The following is a 15,000-nucleotide window of genomic DNA, read 5'->3' as shown; positions in this document are numbered from 1 at the left end:
TTTTCTCCCCTAAATTAAGCGCCGCTCGTAACGGTTTCATTCCTGACGGACTCAAACACCTTTGTCATATTAAAAAGCTTGGAATAGTCGCCAAGTGATCGTAATAACGTGAATTTATGTTTTTACATGACGTTCTCGTTGCCGTTCCCGTCGTCGTTGCTAAAGCTCCCTATTGATCGCTGGGCTGTCAAGGAATGCCAGAAGCATGGGCTTGCAGCAAAAGGATCTGAGAAAAGAAGAATCCTTGGAGAACGGATCGTGAAAGGGATACGTTTTCCTCTGATGGCACAGAAAGAGTTTGCAAGTGTTGTCCTGGACTGTGAAATTCTCACGACCAAAGAGTCTTTCGAAATGGTAAAATATTTTAACGATGCACTGACCACCCCATTGGGATTTAGGAGTGCGAAAAGAACTGGACAATATAGTATCCTGTCTCGGTTTGGATCCATTAATCGAGGCAGCTGGAGTTATTCCGGTGGTGGCCACGATGTTATAGGTATCTCAGTTGATAAACCCATTAAGTTGCATGCAGTCCGTTTCTTTGGGCGCGAGAACAATGAGTACTCAGTGACATTGATCGTACATTGCAGGGGTGATATGTCTATACCAAATACTAAAGGGAATTACTCCTCTGAACTCATACAGAGTGAACTGGGTGATTATTATGGCTTTAACGTCTTCTTTCAATGCCCAATTCTTTTAGAAAAGAACGCCCTTTATCTTTTAACTGCCAGTATAATTGGCGCCCCTTCCCATTTCAGTGACCTTGGCCAGTCTACGGTACAACATGTACAGTGTGGGGTGACATTTTATTTTTCGCAAAGTCGTGGCCCGACTGATATTTGTCGAGGACAATTCTCGGAATTTTTGTTTACTACGATTTCATAAGTGTAATTTCTTGAACCGTTAAGCCATGTTGAATTCAATGGCTTCGTTAGATCAGTAGTGTTATTCAAAGCACTGTGTCAGTCATACCTCTGGATTGCATGCAGAAGGAGCGTGACCGTTTTCCGTTAAAAACACGCACAACTAGAAAAATTTAGTGATTCAAACGTAATGCGCTTTAGCAGTTCGGTTAATTAGTTGGTTGCAAATTGCTTGAAATATTACCGAGTAAAGGAATTCCGTGTGAAACTAGTTTGACATATGTACTCTTCATTTTCTTATACAATACAATACATACTTAATTGACCGCTCCCCATAGGGGCTTTTCAGGGCCAATGAAACACAACGAAACGACAGAACAGAACAACAACAACTGTTAAGAATCCCAACTGGCTGGAGGCAAACCAGTTGGCTATTTACAAGTGCAGCTGGGAAGTTGAACCATTGACTACCACGATCAAATTCAACGAGTGGTCAGAGCGGGTCTTAAACCCGGGATATCCAGATCTCATGTCAAGGCAAGCGCTCTAACCACTGGGTCACACTGCCTCCGCTATGAATTAGCTATGAATTATATGAATTAGGTTCTCACTGGAGATGAATATAAAAACGAAATTAATCAAATTCATAGTTAACACTAGGAATGCGTATTCTTTCCATAGTTTACGCCAATATCGAACAGTATTCCGTTACAATTCACTTTTTTATTCCTATTACTGGCTCTCCGTCTTTGTAATGCGTCCTTTCAAAGAAGTCCTTTTAGTAAAAATTATTTTCTTTAGAGACGCCTTACCAGTGAAAAGTGTTAGCACTCTTGTAAATAAGGTTCCAGGTTTCTTTGAGATTTCCTCGTCATTGTTATGCTCGCCGGTTTTTTTTAATGAAGCTCTCAGTGTTAACGTCTCCAGCCTTACATGATATACTTAATATTTAGCAAACTAAAATAGTCTAACTTTAATCCTCTGAAATAATTAGAAACCAACAGTAATGTGCATGTCCGCAATATCCTTGCAATGATGCAATTTGCACACACTTATGTTTAATTCTTGAAATCATGATTGTTCACTAGTCTAAGTATACCTCATTACTCGGTGTATAGGCAGTTTAGCATTAATGAACTATTTAGCGCGACATCGAATGTATTGACACCATTTTTTCTATTCTAGGCAAGTTCAGGCTTTCTACAAGTCAGATTGAAAACAATGTACTCATTTCCTCTCTATAATGTTGTATGATGCTTAAAGCAAGTTATGAAGTTGGCGAAATCATGTAACAAATAAAACAATTGTTTATCATTAATCAATTCAACGCTTTTGGAATTTGAGTTGTATCGGGGGCACCCAACGATAATCTTTGGTGAATGTGTTCGGAAGAGCCAAACTTTTCTAAGAATTTCGATTTTACGTTGCAAACAGCTATAGATTTCTTTACTAAAAAATCACCTAAAAGATTCGGCAACTAGGGAAAAGTAGTCCCTTACGTTTTCGGAAGGGATATTTATTTAGCATGCAATTTCTGAAATGAAAATTTCATTCCCTATAATTTTCAGCTAATAGCAATTTTCAGCTGTAGCAAGTATGAGGCAAACTGAGGCACTTGCTTCGGTCATTTTTTCGTGAAATTTTAAAATAAAGCGTGATTCCAGTGTTGTCTTTAATATGTACTCATCACAAACACTTAAAATACTTCCGAAGATAATTTAACCACGGACATTGCCTTGAGCAGTCAAATTTTCTTTTCTGGTTACGGCCCTGTATCCGAACAGATCAAATTCTAGGAGATAAAAACATCCATCTCTCTGGACAGACTTAATACATTACAAGTAGCCTAGAAATGTCTCTCAAAGGCTTTTGGCTCAATTTACTCGTTGAATGTCCTTGTTGCATCTCGACCTTGAAGACAACATCACCACGACTCGACCTTAAGTGTGAAAGTTAATGCATACTGAAGTGTACATCCGAACCAACTTCCCACATCTCAAAAGGCAGGAATATAACATAAGATCTTTTGAATGATATCTGGAGAGACTGCAACATATTCATGTCAAATCAAAGACATCAACAGCGACTGATTGTTCAAGATCACGGTAAGGAAGCTGCTGACATTTAGTGACGTGAACAGCCTTTTTTTTTTCCGCCCAAACCATAACCCGCAATCAGGCTCTATTTTAGTTTCGCGCGGTACATACTGTGGAGTTGGCTAAACGAAAAATATTTTTAGCGAGCGGCGACATACTGAGAGAACACGAGTGAAGCTAAAAATAGGCCTGACCGCAGGTAACCTAAACCACAGTAGTGTTCGCATATTTACCAGAGGAATCGTTGGGTCATAAACGTGACCATTGCGATGTCATGTGAAGGCTTTGGTGGCCGAGGAAAGAATAGACCTCCTGTGTACCTTGTGAATATACCTGAAAGACGTTTATTTGATCATCGAAATGAAGCCTGTTAATGTACTTTAGGACATGGCAGTTCTATCTATTACTATAGTAAGAATAAATCTCGTTTCTCCGATGATCAAATCAATTTCAAACCGACGATTACTTTAGCCTTTGACCGGCTGCATGATCTCTCCCAGATTACGTCAAGTTTAAAATCCTTTTGAAGCGGAAGTTTTAAAAGCAAACAAAGACAAAGGAGTACAAGGTATCCCAAAGGTCGTAAAATACATTCCTTTGCTTACTAGATAAATTTTTGAAATGGGATTGTTTGGTTTCTTTATTATTTTGGTACTCCTGTTCCACAAACGCAATTAATGAAGAAAAGAGAATACTTCGGGCCTTAAAGTATATTACTCTAAAAATGAAGGAATTTATTAGCTCAAACTGTTACCTTAATTTAAAACCATAAACAAATTTCAAACAAAGGTGTGTGAAACGTAGCCCAAAAGGCGGTAAATAAATTCCTGAGAAGTGGATGTCAATGTCACTTAGAGAAGTTTTGAATCATACTTAACTGATAAGGGACAGTGAAACAACTGTTTTAAGAAATGGTTTTCTTTTCGGTTGTAGTGCAGTTTGCACAATGCGGTGGAAATGTGTTGAAGACCCTGTGTGTTGGTTCGGTCGGAGCTGAACTCACGACCTCCCGCACGGAAGTCAACGGCTCAACCAGGGTGGACAGAGGCCTGGCTCAACCAACTGAGCCAACCGGTCAGCGACACTATGTATCTGAACTACGCAGGTACTTCATCTATCCCTTATTATAGTGTATTTAAATTATGAGGTATTCTCACGAGTACCGCGTATATACCATTGCATTTCCCTATATACATAAAGTACTTAACCTGAAATATCCAGGGCGGCCTTCTCGCTGAGTAATAAACGTACGTATAAAAACCTAATGATTGATACCTTAGAAGTGAGACCCCAACCCAACCATGTGAGAGATTTAAGCATGTTAAAGAAGGGACCACCTAGGTAATGAAATTGAATAAGAATATTTAACATAATCAAGTATCATTGTTATTTGTATATAAACAGTTAAGCTTTTCTTATTGGATTACGTAGTTAGGGGCACAGCTAAGATTACTCAAGTGTGTCTTTTTAATAATGGAAAGCAAGGGAAAATGTTTAAATCACTGAGGAGAAAGTGCTGCCGTTGTAATGATATCTGCAAATGGTAAAGGAAGGAAGGAAGGACTATGGAATATAATATAAACTGGTAGGCCCCTTTCTCACATCCTATATTCCGGCTTATACTCTGTGGAACGTGAAAGATCCCTCACACTATTCTAAAAGACCAGGCACGTAGTTATCGATGTTGTGGTCAGGCGTGAATTCTCCAGCCTAAATATACTAAAGTTCAAAACCAGTCTTTGTAGTTCAGCAGAAATCCGCAAGCGCAATTGTCATCGGTACTCCGTACCATTACGCACAAAGACGTACAATGGACAATGTGTAATAACATAAATTGGACCGGCAACATATTAACATCTTACTATAAGTCACATGAGATAACGTCGTGGGCGTAGGAAAGGGAGCTATCACATGTGGTCAAGGAACCGAAATTTCTCTTCCTCACTACCGGTGAAGGGTAATTTTTGTAAGATCAGTATCAGTAAAACGATCCGAGGGTCGAAATCTCGGGCTGCGTATGCATCATCAGGGTGACACGCTGTGGCAACGGGTCCTGACACACTGCCACTAGTAATGGTTCCACTTTTGTTATCCTGTCTTCAGGCATTTAGTTTGCGCATGCTCAAGTTCCTTAGAGCTCCGAATTTACCACTTGTGAAATACAATCACCGAATTTCAATAACACATCGATTCCGTTATGTTTGTGGGGTATGAGAGAACGGAGTGATCTTCTCACTTAGCTGTACAACTTATTCAATTGTCGCTTAATTAAAGGACACTCGGGTGGCTCCAATGGGATTCGAACCCATGCCCTCTGCGATGGCGGTGCAATGCTCCACTATGAAGCCACACAGTTAAGAGAAGGTAAATTTGTTGGGTAAAGCATTGCACCTGTAACGCAGAGGTCATAGTTCGAATCCCGTTGGAGCAACCTGAATTTGCCTATAAAGAGACAATTGCTTAAAGCTATCTAGCGAAGTGCGAGGGTCGCTGAGTTCTCTCATTCGTGTATAACCCGCAAATGTACATTCACTTCATTTGTAGGGTATGTTGCTGGATGAAAGTCCTAGTTGAAAGAAACAAAGGAATTGGTTGCACAAAATCCCAGTTTAAATCAAACGTCTTTATGGCAAACGGTGCAGCACTTTTCGGTTTGTCGCTCTTGGTCAACAAAACTTTTTCAGATAAACCAAAAATTCTGGAATTTTATTTTGACAAATTTCTGTTGCATTCGATTTCTAACCCTCTTTCAATCAAAATGATTTCCGTTCAAGCCCGGATTCTTGAAGAATACTTGCAGCTGCTTTTAAAGTAGCTTATCTAACTGCTATGATCTTTCTAACTTTCATTTCATTTTCTACGTTGTCGTCACTGTTAATCTATTTTCATGACTACGTAAGCCATTGTAGCCACCATTATTTCATTCATTTATACTCAATCTTTATGTCCAACACTGCCCAGTTTACCACGGAACGGGGCAAGGGGGCACTGGGTACGAAAACGATCCAAACGCATCAAGAACAAAACTTCTCGTTCGATATTTGCGCTGGTCATGTCTGAGAAGGGAACTAAACCAGATTTTTGGCAATCAACCTCTAATAGTACTATCCGAGAACGATGTAAGTACATTTTAAATCAAGAACTCCTCAGCGATGTGAAGTTCTTTGTTCGCGATCATCGTTCTGAGGGCGGAAGTGCAAACAAGCCGATTTCAGGTCACAAGTTTGTTTTGGCGATCAGCAGCCCAGTGTTTTATGCCATGTTTTACGGTGATATGGCAGAGCGGGGAAATACTGTGGAGATCTCTGATTGTGACTACGAGAGTCTGATGGAGTTATTTCGTTTTATTTATTGCGATGAGGCGAACTTGACTCCGGACAATGTGATGCAGCTGATGTATTTGGCAAAGAAATACATGCTGCCTTCCCTGGCCGACAAATGCTCCACTTTCCTTCAAGAAAACCTGGACGGATCAAACGTGTTCAATGTCTTACCGCACGCGCAGAAATACGAAGAGAAAGGTCTGCTTGATCGCTGTTGGAAGGTGATCGACGAAGAAACGGAAGAAGCTGTGAAATCCGATGGTTTTGTGACAATCGATGGGTCAACATTGGAGAAATTAGTGGAGCGAGACACTTTGAGGATTAACGAAGTGGAGTTGTTCAGAGCTATTGATCGCTGGGCTGTCAAGGAATGCCAGAAGAAAGGGCTTGCAGCAAAAGGATCTGAGAAAAGAAGAATCCTTGGAGAACGGATCGTGAAGGGAATACGTTTTCCTCTGATGTCACAGAAAGAGTTTGCAAGTGTTGTCCTCGACTGTGCAATTCTCACTACCAAAGAGTGTTTCGAAATGGTTAAATATTTCAGCGATGCACCACTGACCACCCCATTGGGATTTATGAGAGCGCAAAGAGCTGGACAACATAGCATTGTGTCTCGGTTTGGATCCATTGGTCGAGGCAACTGGGGTTATTCCGGTCGTGGCCCCGATGTTATAGGTATCTCCGTTGATAAACCTATCAAGTTGCATGCCGTCCGTTTCTTTGGGAGCGAGAGCAATACGTATTCAGTGACACTGATCGTTCAGCGCAGTGGTGATATTTCAACTTCAAAAACAATGGGAAATTTCTCATCTGAACTCATACGGAGTGAATTGGGAGATTATTATGGGTTCAACGTCTTCTTTCAATGTCCAATTCTTTTAGTAAAGAACGCCTCCTATTATTTAACTGCCACTATAAGTGGTACCAATTCCAGTTACGGTGACCTTGGCCAGTCCACGGTACAAAAGTGTGGAGTAATATTTAATTTTTTGAAACGTACTGGCTCGACTGATGTTCGGCGGGGGCAATTCTCGGAATTTTTGTTTACTCCGGTTTCATAAGTGTAATTTTTTGGACCATTACGCAATGTCGAATGTCAATTTAAATAGACCTCTAGATAGCATGCAGAAGGAGCGTGACAAGAAGAAAATCGGGTTTCCGTTTAAAACACGCACGAATAGAGAAATTTAATGGTTTAAACGTAATGCTCTTCTTCAGTTCGCTTAGTTAGTTGCCGACGTCCATCTCTGTAACGAGTGAAACAACAATTTTCTTTCGTCAGGGACAATTTAAATTAACTACGGAGGTTGTAGGGACGAGAATGGTGTCACTCATTCTCGTATTTCAATCATAACTAACTATTACAAGAACCAGTCCTTGTAAATTACTTGAAATATCAGCGAGCAAAGGAATTCCATGTGGCATATGAAATTTGTACCCTTCGTTTTCGTAATATATACTTGGTACTCATTGGCGAAGAATAAACGTGAAATTAATCAAATTCATACAACACTAGAAATGCTTATCCTTTCCGTTTACGCCACCGTAGATCCAATATCGAACAGTTTTCCGTTTTTCATCAAGTCCTTTAATTCACTAAAAGTCCTGATATTGCTGGCTCACTTTTTCACGCGTCCTTTCAAAGAAGTTCTTTTCAGCGAAAATTATCTTCTTTAGAGACTACTTACCAGTAGTACGTGTACGTGTTTCAACTCTTGTATGTAAGGTTGGAGGTTTCTTTGAGGTTTCCTCGCTATCATTATGCTTGTATTTTTAATGAAGGTCTGTAAACTTCTTCAGTCTTATATGATACAGTGAATTGTTAGCAAACTAAAATAGTCTAAATTTAATCCCCTGAAAAAATTGGAAAGCAATGTAGTAATGTGCACAGGCGCGTAGCGTGGTTATTTTTTCAAGTACGCACAAGTACATATGATCTAGAAACCTAAGTAAACTAAGCGAAAAATACTGCGTTCTTTATTTCTTGTTCGAAATAGTTGTGTTAATACAAGCAAAGAACAAAGCGTCTTGCCCTTATTTTGAGCAAACTTGGCGCAAACAAAACATTGTTTTGGTTGTGTTAGCGTGACTGGAATAGTCAACAACGTTCTCGGAACGTCGCTCGTTTGCAACTTCGGCTTTTTGTTGCACGCTGACCAAACACCACTGCATTGTTTAGTGAAAAAAAAAGTCGATGCAAAACTAAGTGAGAACATGGTATAGCTTTTGTTAATTTAGTTTTTAGAATTTAATCAAAGTGGTGTTTTCATAACGAAATCTTGGTTGCGTACAAGTAAAATGTTAAAAATAGAAACAACTGCTTAAAATTTCAAAAAATTCTGTTCAAGTACGCACGTGCGTATTTGCGTATAGGACGCTACGCGCCTGGTGCATGTCTGCAATGTCCTTGCGAGTTGATGCTATTTACACGCACGCTTTTGCAATTATGTTTCATTCTTGGTATGATCATTGTTCACTATTAATACGCTATTTAGCTCGATATAGAGTGTGTTAACCTGAATGCCATTTTTTCCATTCTGTGCCGTAGTTCAGGCACTGTACAAGTCACAATCAACTCAATCATTTCCCCTTAATAGTGTTGCATGATGCTTAAAGGAAGTTACTTAATTTGGCGAAATCACGTAACAAATAAAACTATTATTTACAATCAAGTAGTCGTTCAGTTTTGGAATTTCTGATAATTGCATCTCTCGAGCTTGTAGACAGCAAGCTAGTAGTAAATGCAAACTTAACTGTAGATTCGAGACTTGTCACATCTCAAAAGAAAAGAATATAGCAAAAATATACAAGAGATTCGAAACGATATTTAGAGATCGAGACTCTCTCTCTTTATGCTTGGGTGCAGGGATGGCGCAGTGGTGAGAGCACTCGCCTCGCACCAATGTGGCCCGGGTTCGATTCCCAGACTCGGCGTCATGTGTGGGTTGCGTTTGTTGGTTCTCTACTCTGCACTGGGTTACTCCGATTTCCCCTCTCCACAAAAACCAACATTTGGCTTGATTTGCTTTCACTGTTAATTTCAGTTTACAGTGTCAATTAGTGCTCCAGCGCTAGAACGACTAGACACTGGCCGTTTTTATGCTAGAGACGTTAAAGTCGTCAAGACGCATTTGACGTCTGAGACGTTAAAGCCGTCTGGTATAAAAACGGGACGCATAAAAGTAGATAAACTAACGGACAAAAACAAGATTTTTCTAAAAAAAATGACTAGGTTCTATTATCGGAAGACACTGGGCACGAGCAAACTCGGCACCAAATAAACGTTAACACACGAATATATGAGCAAATAAACGTGGCGGAATTGCAGCTTCTCAAATTTATGTCTCGTCGTCGCCTGGAAGGACAGATGCAAATATTTTTTTGTGACAGAAATCAGTCTAGAAATCAGCATTTTCTGGCGATGGACGAGGAACTAGATTTAGCCTCGGCGCATGGCTTGTTTGTCTTGTCGACCAAGAGAGCAAGGAAGGAACGAAATGCAGATTAACAAAGGACTCAGGGCTAAATGCATCCAAGTTAGGGCGTCCCGTTTTTATACTAGACGCATTTAACGTCTGAGACGTTTAAGTCGTCTGTTAAGTGCGTCTCAACGACGCACTTAAAACAAGACGTTAAAGTCGTCAGACGTTAAATGCGTCTGTCTTATTTCTCGTTTTTATACTAGACGTTAAAGTCGTCTTGAGACGACTTTAACGTCTCAGACGACTTTAACGTCTCTAGCATAAAAACGGCCACTTAAATAAAGCTTCTTTCCTTTCCTTTGCAATTCAAGCAGTCGACCTACATGCGCTTCTAAGCTATGCGGTCCTGTGCCAAAGTACGAAAGTTGGTTGTTCTAAATCAAGTTTCGTTCATCTTGAAAAGGAAGCTGCTGACTTTTAGTCACGTCATCAGCCTTCTTTTTTTTCACCGAAACCAAGGTAGTGTTTGCATATTTCAACCACCCAGAGGAATCGTTGGGGCATAAATATGGCCATTGGGACGTCATGTGAAGGCCTTGGTAGCCGTGGAAAGGATAGAACTCCTCTGGACATTGTTAATATACTTGAAAGACGTCTATTTTAGAAGCCTGCTTATTTATTTTTGCACATATCAGTTTTATCTATTTCTGAAGCAGGAATCAATCTCGTCTCTCCCGCGATTATCAAATCAATTTCAAACGGACGATTACTTTAGCCTTTGATAGCAGCGTGATCTTTCAGATTACGTCATGTTTAAGCCCTTTTAAAGTAGACGGTTTCCCTTAACTGAAAACCATAAACAAGCAAACAAGGAAAGGAGTAAAAACTTATCCCAGAAGGTCGTAAAATACGTTCCTTTGCTTACTAGATAAATGAGTCATAAATCTTTGTAATCAGATGTTTGGTTTCTTTATTATTTTGATATTCGTGTTCCACAATACAAATTAGTTAGTGAAGGAAAGAGAGTACTTCGGGCACTGAAGTATATTATTCTAGAAAATTCAGTAATACATTAGCTCAAACTGTTACCTAAATTAAAAACCATAAACAAACAAAGAAAGGTGTGTGAAACGTAGCCCAACTGAAAGGCTATATGGTTTCATTATTTATTTTGGTGTTCTCGTTCGACAATTGCAATTTATATTATTCTTGAAATTAAGGAATATATTAGCTGAAAGTGTTATCTTAATTAGAAAACATCAAAAAGCAAACAAAGCAGTGAACCTTGTCCTAATATAAAGGGCGCAAGATAATGACTGGCTTACTGGAAATGTTGTCCCCAGATATCACTGACTGTTTCGTTTCTTCATTTACTTTGATTATCTCGTTTCACTATTTGTGAAGAAAAGAGAATCCACCAAGCTTTAACTTACGATGATTATTCCAGAAAATCAATCACCGAGGTTGAGGAAATACCGTTAAATATTAATAACCTAAAACAACACTCTTTGAATGAACCTGTAGGTATCCATCGCTCTTTTCAAACGGAGGTCGCGATCACATTCTCTATTTATTACAAATATGGATGACGTGTGGTTAGTTTCTCTCAAAAGTTGATCCTTTTGAATATAATTGTGACCTCTTTAGTCACTCTCGAAGATCCAGTTACTTGTGTATGTTGGAATTATAAATGTTGCCACACAAAGTAAGTCCAAAAATTGACTTAACTTTCTTTCAAGATAGATTGTGAATTGTTTGGTTTTTTTTTGCTATGTATTGTATGGGAGTTGCGTCGAAGAAGTTTGAAATAGCACTGATTTGTTACTGTAAACTTTAAAACTTAAAACGGGCTCTAGATCACGTCATTGCGTGAAGTAAAAAAATGAAAAGTTATCATTAGAATTACGGTTGGAAACTCGATCTGATTCAAATTGTGCCAGACTTAATCCTTTTTTGTTTGCTCAAGTTCTTTTGTTTTATTTTTTTGATTATCTTTTTTTTCCCAGTCGCTCTTGGAATTTTACCCATCGTGAAACAAGGCAAATAGTTTAAATTATTGTTTAATCGAATATACAGTTCGGAACATAACTTTTCACTTTTGGTTTGACTTGATAATTATCATTTATGTGGCCTTTAAACATCGTCTGACACTTTCGTAAGTTGTTTTCCAAGTTTTAGAATTTCTTTCTTATAAATTTGAAGAGCTTTTCAGCGTTTGATTTCCCATTTAACAAAATCTCACTTTCAGACTTTTTTGCTGTTTACAATTCTTCATGGGTTGCTGGCGGTACGACATGAAGTCTTGGTTGAAGGAGGTATGTTACAGGGTTAAAGTTGTAGGTACACAGATAAACGTCCATGGCTAGTTTTACTCAAGATTTTACTAGGTCCGACAACTCGAAATTGAAACTAATTTGATTCACACAAAAGCTAAACCTAAAATGACTTAAGCAAGTGCAATTAACTGGCAGTCTGGCTCAATACATTATAAACAAGAAGTAAAGAAATAAGAAAGTTCGTGAACAAATAATACAGAATGAGGAGGGAAGTATGTTTTAGTCACCAAGCCGTTAAGCTTTGACGTCTTAATTTATCTTCATTTGCTGTTTGACTCGTGTAACATCAGGACAGTAAACACAATGCCAACGGTCATTTTTTATAGTGTATAAGTCGTGTAAGAAAAAAAAGAGAAGATTGAAGCCTTGTGTAACGTAATTTATTTCCTGACGTCTTTGTTTCCATCATCCTAAATTATTCATCCAACACTAAAGTCGAGTAAATATCGTTACTACAGACAAGACGTTGCATACCGATAAAGATTCAGTTTGGTAGAAAATGAATTTACTAAGTCCCCCTTTAACCAACTTACCGGAAAGGCACCCGACAATCGAAACGAAGAGGAATATCTAAATTACATTCTCACCTTGTTGACCTCACACTCTATGAGCAAATTTGCCACAAGATATTTAATTATTTATTTCCTTTTTCTTAGTCGGTAGTTTGTGACAATGATGTAGTTAAAAGAAGAACGCTGAGGCTGTCAGTTTGCGAAATCTATGCCGGGTTGAGGCTTTCGAAATTATATGCATGGAAAGATAAAAGCAATTATAAAAAGGGAATTAAAAGAGACCCTTCCTGTCTTATTTCCCTCTCGTCTTTCTTCCTACACTCTGAGAGACCGTCACAGCCCTTGAATAGACTTCATTCGACTGAAGCTTTGCTTTAAGCTTGGCGGACGACTAATGTTTTTGGCACCGAGTTTTTGGCGAGCTATTCTTTGTGACCTTATGAAATGGCCTAAAAACTACTTTCACTTGTCGCAAGTTATCATATTGAAGTAGATCCCACGAGACAGTATAAAAGTTTCAACTTTTTTTCTTCAGAGAGCCGCATGAACCGCTTAGAAAATGCTGCGTCAGCTTCATTTTATCCGAGAGGCGTGAACTATGTAATCCGTATTAGATTGCGCCTGCTAAATACAGCGAAAGATTGGTTTCAGTCACGTGATAAGCCGTCATGTTTTATACAAGTACAAGGAAGGGTTACGTTTTTGCAAACGTTGGCCGTGTAGTAAAAGACTTAACTATTAGAGTGGAATGTGAAGTGCTAGTTTCTACCCATATAGACCAATCCATTTAAGCGTTAGCCCTAACAATGGAATTGGTTCCAGATAAGGACAGAGAAAAACTCTGACCAGGGTGGGAATTGAACCCACGACCTTCATCATCATCATCATTTATTTGCCTTTATGTGTATAACAAATTTTTAAAAAAGCGTACAGCAGGTTGTTAGGCGAGGAGACCTCAGGAAACCACCAGGCTTATAGGAGAGGCCACCTCGCGATCACAATATTAAACAAAATAAGGGCTGCGAAGGAGTGCGGACGGAACTAACTCAGAAACTAATAAAAACTCTAGCACTTTGTTCTTAAACATAGCAAAGCTTGACAAATTGGTAATAGAGGCAGGAAGACAGTTCCAGACCCTAGGTCCTTGGTAAAGATTTGTGAATTTCTTAATGTTCGTGCGACAGGAATGCACATGATAATTACCGGCTGTTGTTGTGTCATATTTATGGACTTGACTGTTTGTCATAAACAGATTGAAGAAAAGTGGAGGCAGCAGATTATTGTGGTAGCGGAACATGAATTTAGCAATGTCGAGGGTATTGATTTGAAAGATGTCTAAAATTTTCAGTTTAGAAAAAAGAGGAGCAGTATGTGCTCGATATTCTGAATTTGTAACAGCTCGCACCATTCGCTTTTGTAGATAATAAATTATATTTAATTTAGATACGTAAGTGGACGACCACGTAGAGTTACAATAAGTAATGTATGGATAAATTAAATGTATAGTACAACATAAGTTTGGTCTTACAGGATAAGTAGAAACGCGTCCTGGATAAAATACCAACTGATTTAGCGATTTGTTTACGGACAAAGTTTATGTGATATTTCCAAGTAAGGTGTTCGTCTAGATACACCCCAAGAAATTTAGTTACATTGCTTTGAGTTAGAGATTGACCTCCAAAGGAGAGAGAAAAACTGTGATTGACTTTCCTCTGACTCGGACTAAATATAACATAATTTGTCTTTTGTACATTAATCGAGAGCTTACTGCATCTTAACCAAACATCAATATTTAGTAACTCATTATTAAGCACATTCTCCAAGTAGTTGGGATTAGAGTGTGAAAGAAAGATACTAGTGTCGTCAGCAAAAAGCAGAGGTTCAGTTAATTTGGAAGCTCTAGGAAGATAATTTATGTATAATATGAAGAATAAAGGGCCCAGGATGGATCCTTGAGGAACTCCACACTTAATGGTCTGCGTTGGAGAACATGTTTGATTAATTTGGACAAATTGCCGGCGGCATGAAAAGTAGCTTTTAGTCCACTGCAGAGCCACATCACGGATACCATAGTGCTCCAGCTTGGTAAATAAAATTTGATGGTTAAGAGTGTCAAAAGCTTTGGAGAGATCTAGTAAAACACCTACAGTAGTTTTACGCTGGTCAATTGCCGAGGAGATTTTATTTATCAGGTGAATTAGAGCATGGGAAGTTGAATAGTTTTTTTTTTCGAAAATCCGAACTGGCAGCGGCATAATATATTATATTGTTCGACGAATTCAGTTATGCGATTATACATTACTTCGGGTTAGATCAGTGCTGAAAAATTCCACTCTAATAATTGCGTCATGTTTTATATCTTTTATAACCGAACGAAACAAAAGGCGTTTCGTGTATAAAATTAAAGTCCACTTTTGGAACCCACTAACAAAATGTAAAACGCCC

At 38.8% G+C, this 15,000-nt stretch overlaps 2 protein-coding genes across 2 annotated transcripts in view; both read left to right on the top strand.

Annotated features, from left to right (window-relative positions):
• Window positions 1–2,155, top strand: part of LOC137997200 (BTB/POZ domain-containing protein 6-like) — a 3,440-nt gene extending 1,285 nt beyond the window's left edge. Inside the window, exon 2 of the mRNA XM_068843065.1 lies at window positions 170–2,155. Coding sequence (XP_068699166.1) covers window positions 170–888 — 719 coding nt within the window. The 3' untranslated portion in view covers window positions 889–2,155. The remainder of the gene's footprint in view (window positions 1–169) is intronic.
• Window positions 2,156–5,966: 3,811 nt separating this feature from the next.
• LOC137997193 (BTB/POZ domain-containing protein 6-B-like) lies at window positions 5,967–9,081 on the top strand. Its single transcript, XM_068843052.1, has one exon. It carries the CDS (start codon window positions 6,015–6,017, stop codon window positions 7,344–7,346), a length of 1,332 nt encoding a protein of 443 aa, XP_068699153.1. The 5' UTR covers window positions 5,967–6,014; the 3' UTR covers window positions 7,347–9,081.
• Window positions 9,082–15,000: the final 5,919 nt, after the last annotated feature.

This window comes from Montipora foliosa, chromosome 3 (genome assembly GCF_036669935.1).
Source record: "Montipora foliosa isolate CH-2021 chromosome 3, ASM3666993v2, whole genome shotgun sequence".
Taxonomy (NCBI): Eukaryota; Metazoa; Cnidaria; class Anthozoa; order Scleractinia; family Acroporidae; genus Montipora; species Montipora foliosa.
The sequence above is the reverse complement of the archived record's forward strand: the minus strand, read 5'-3'. Positions and strand labels throughout refer to the sequence as shown.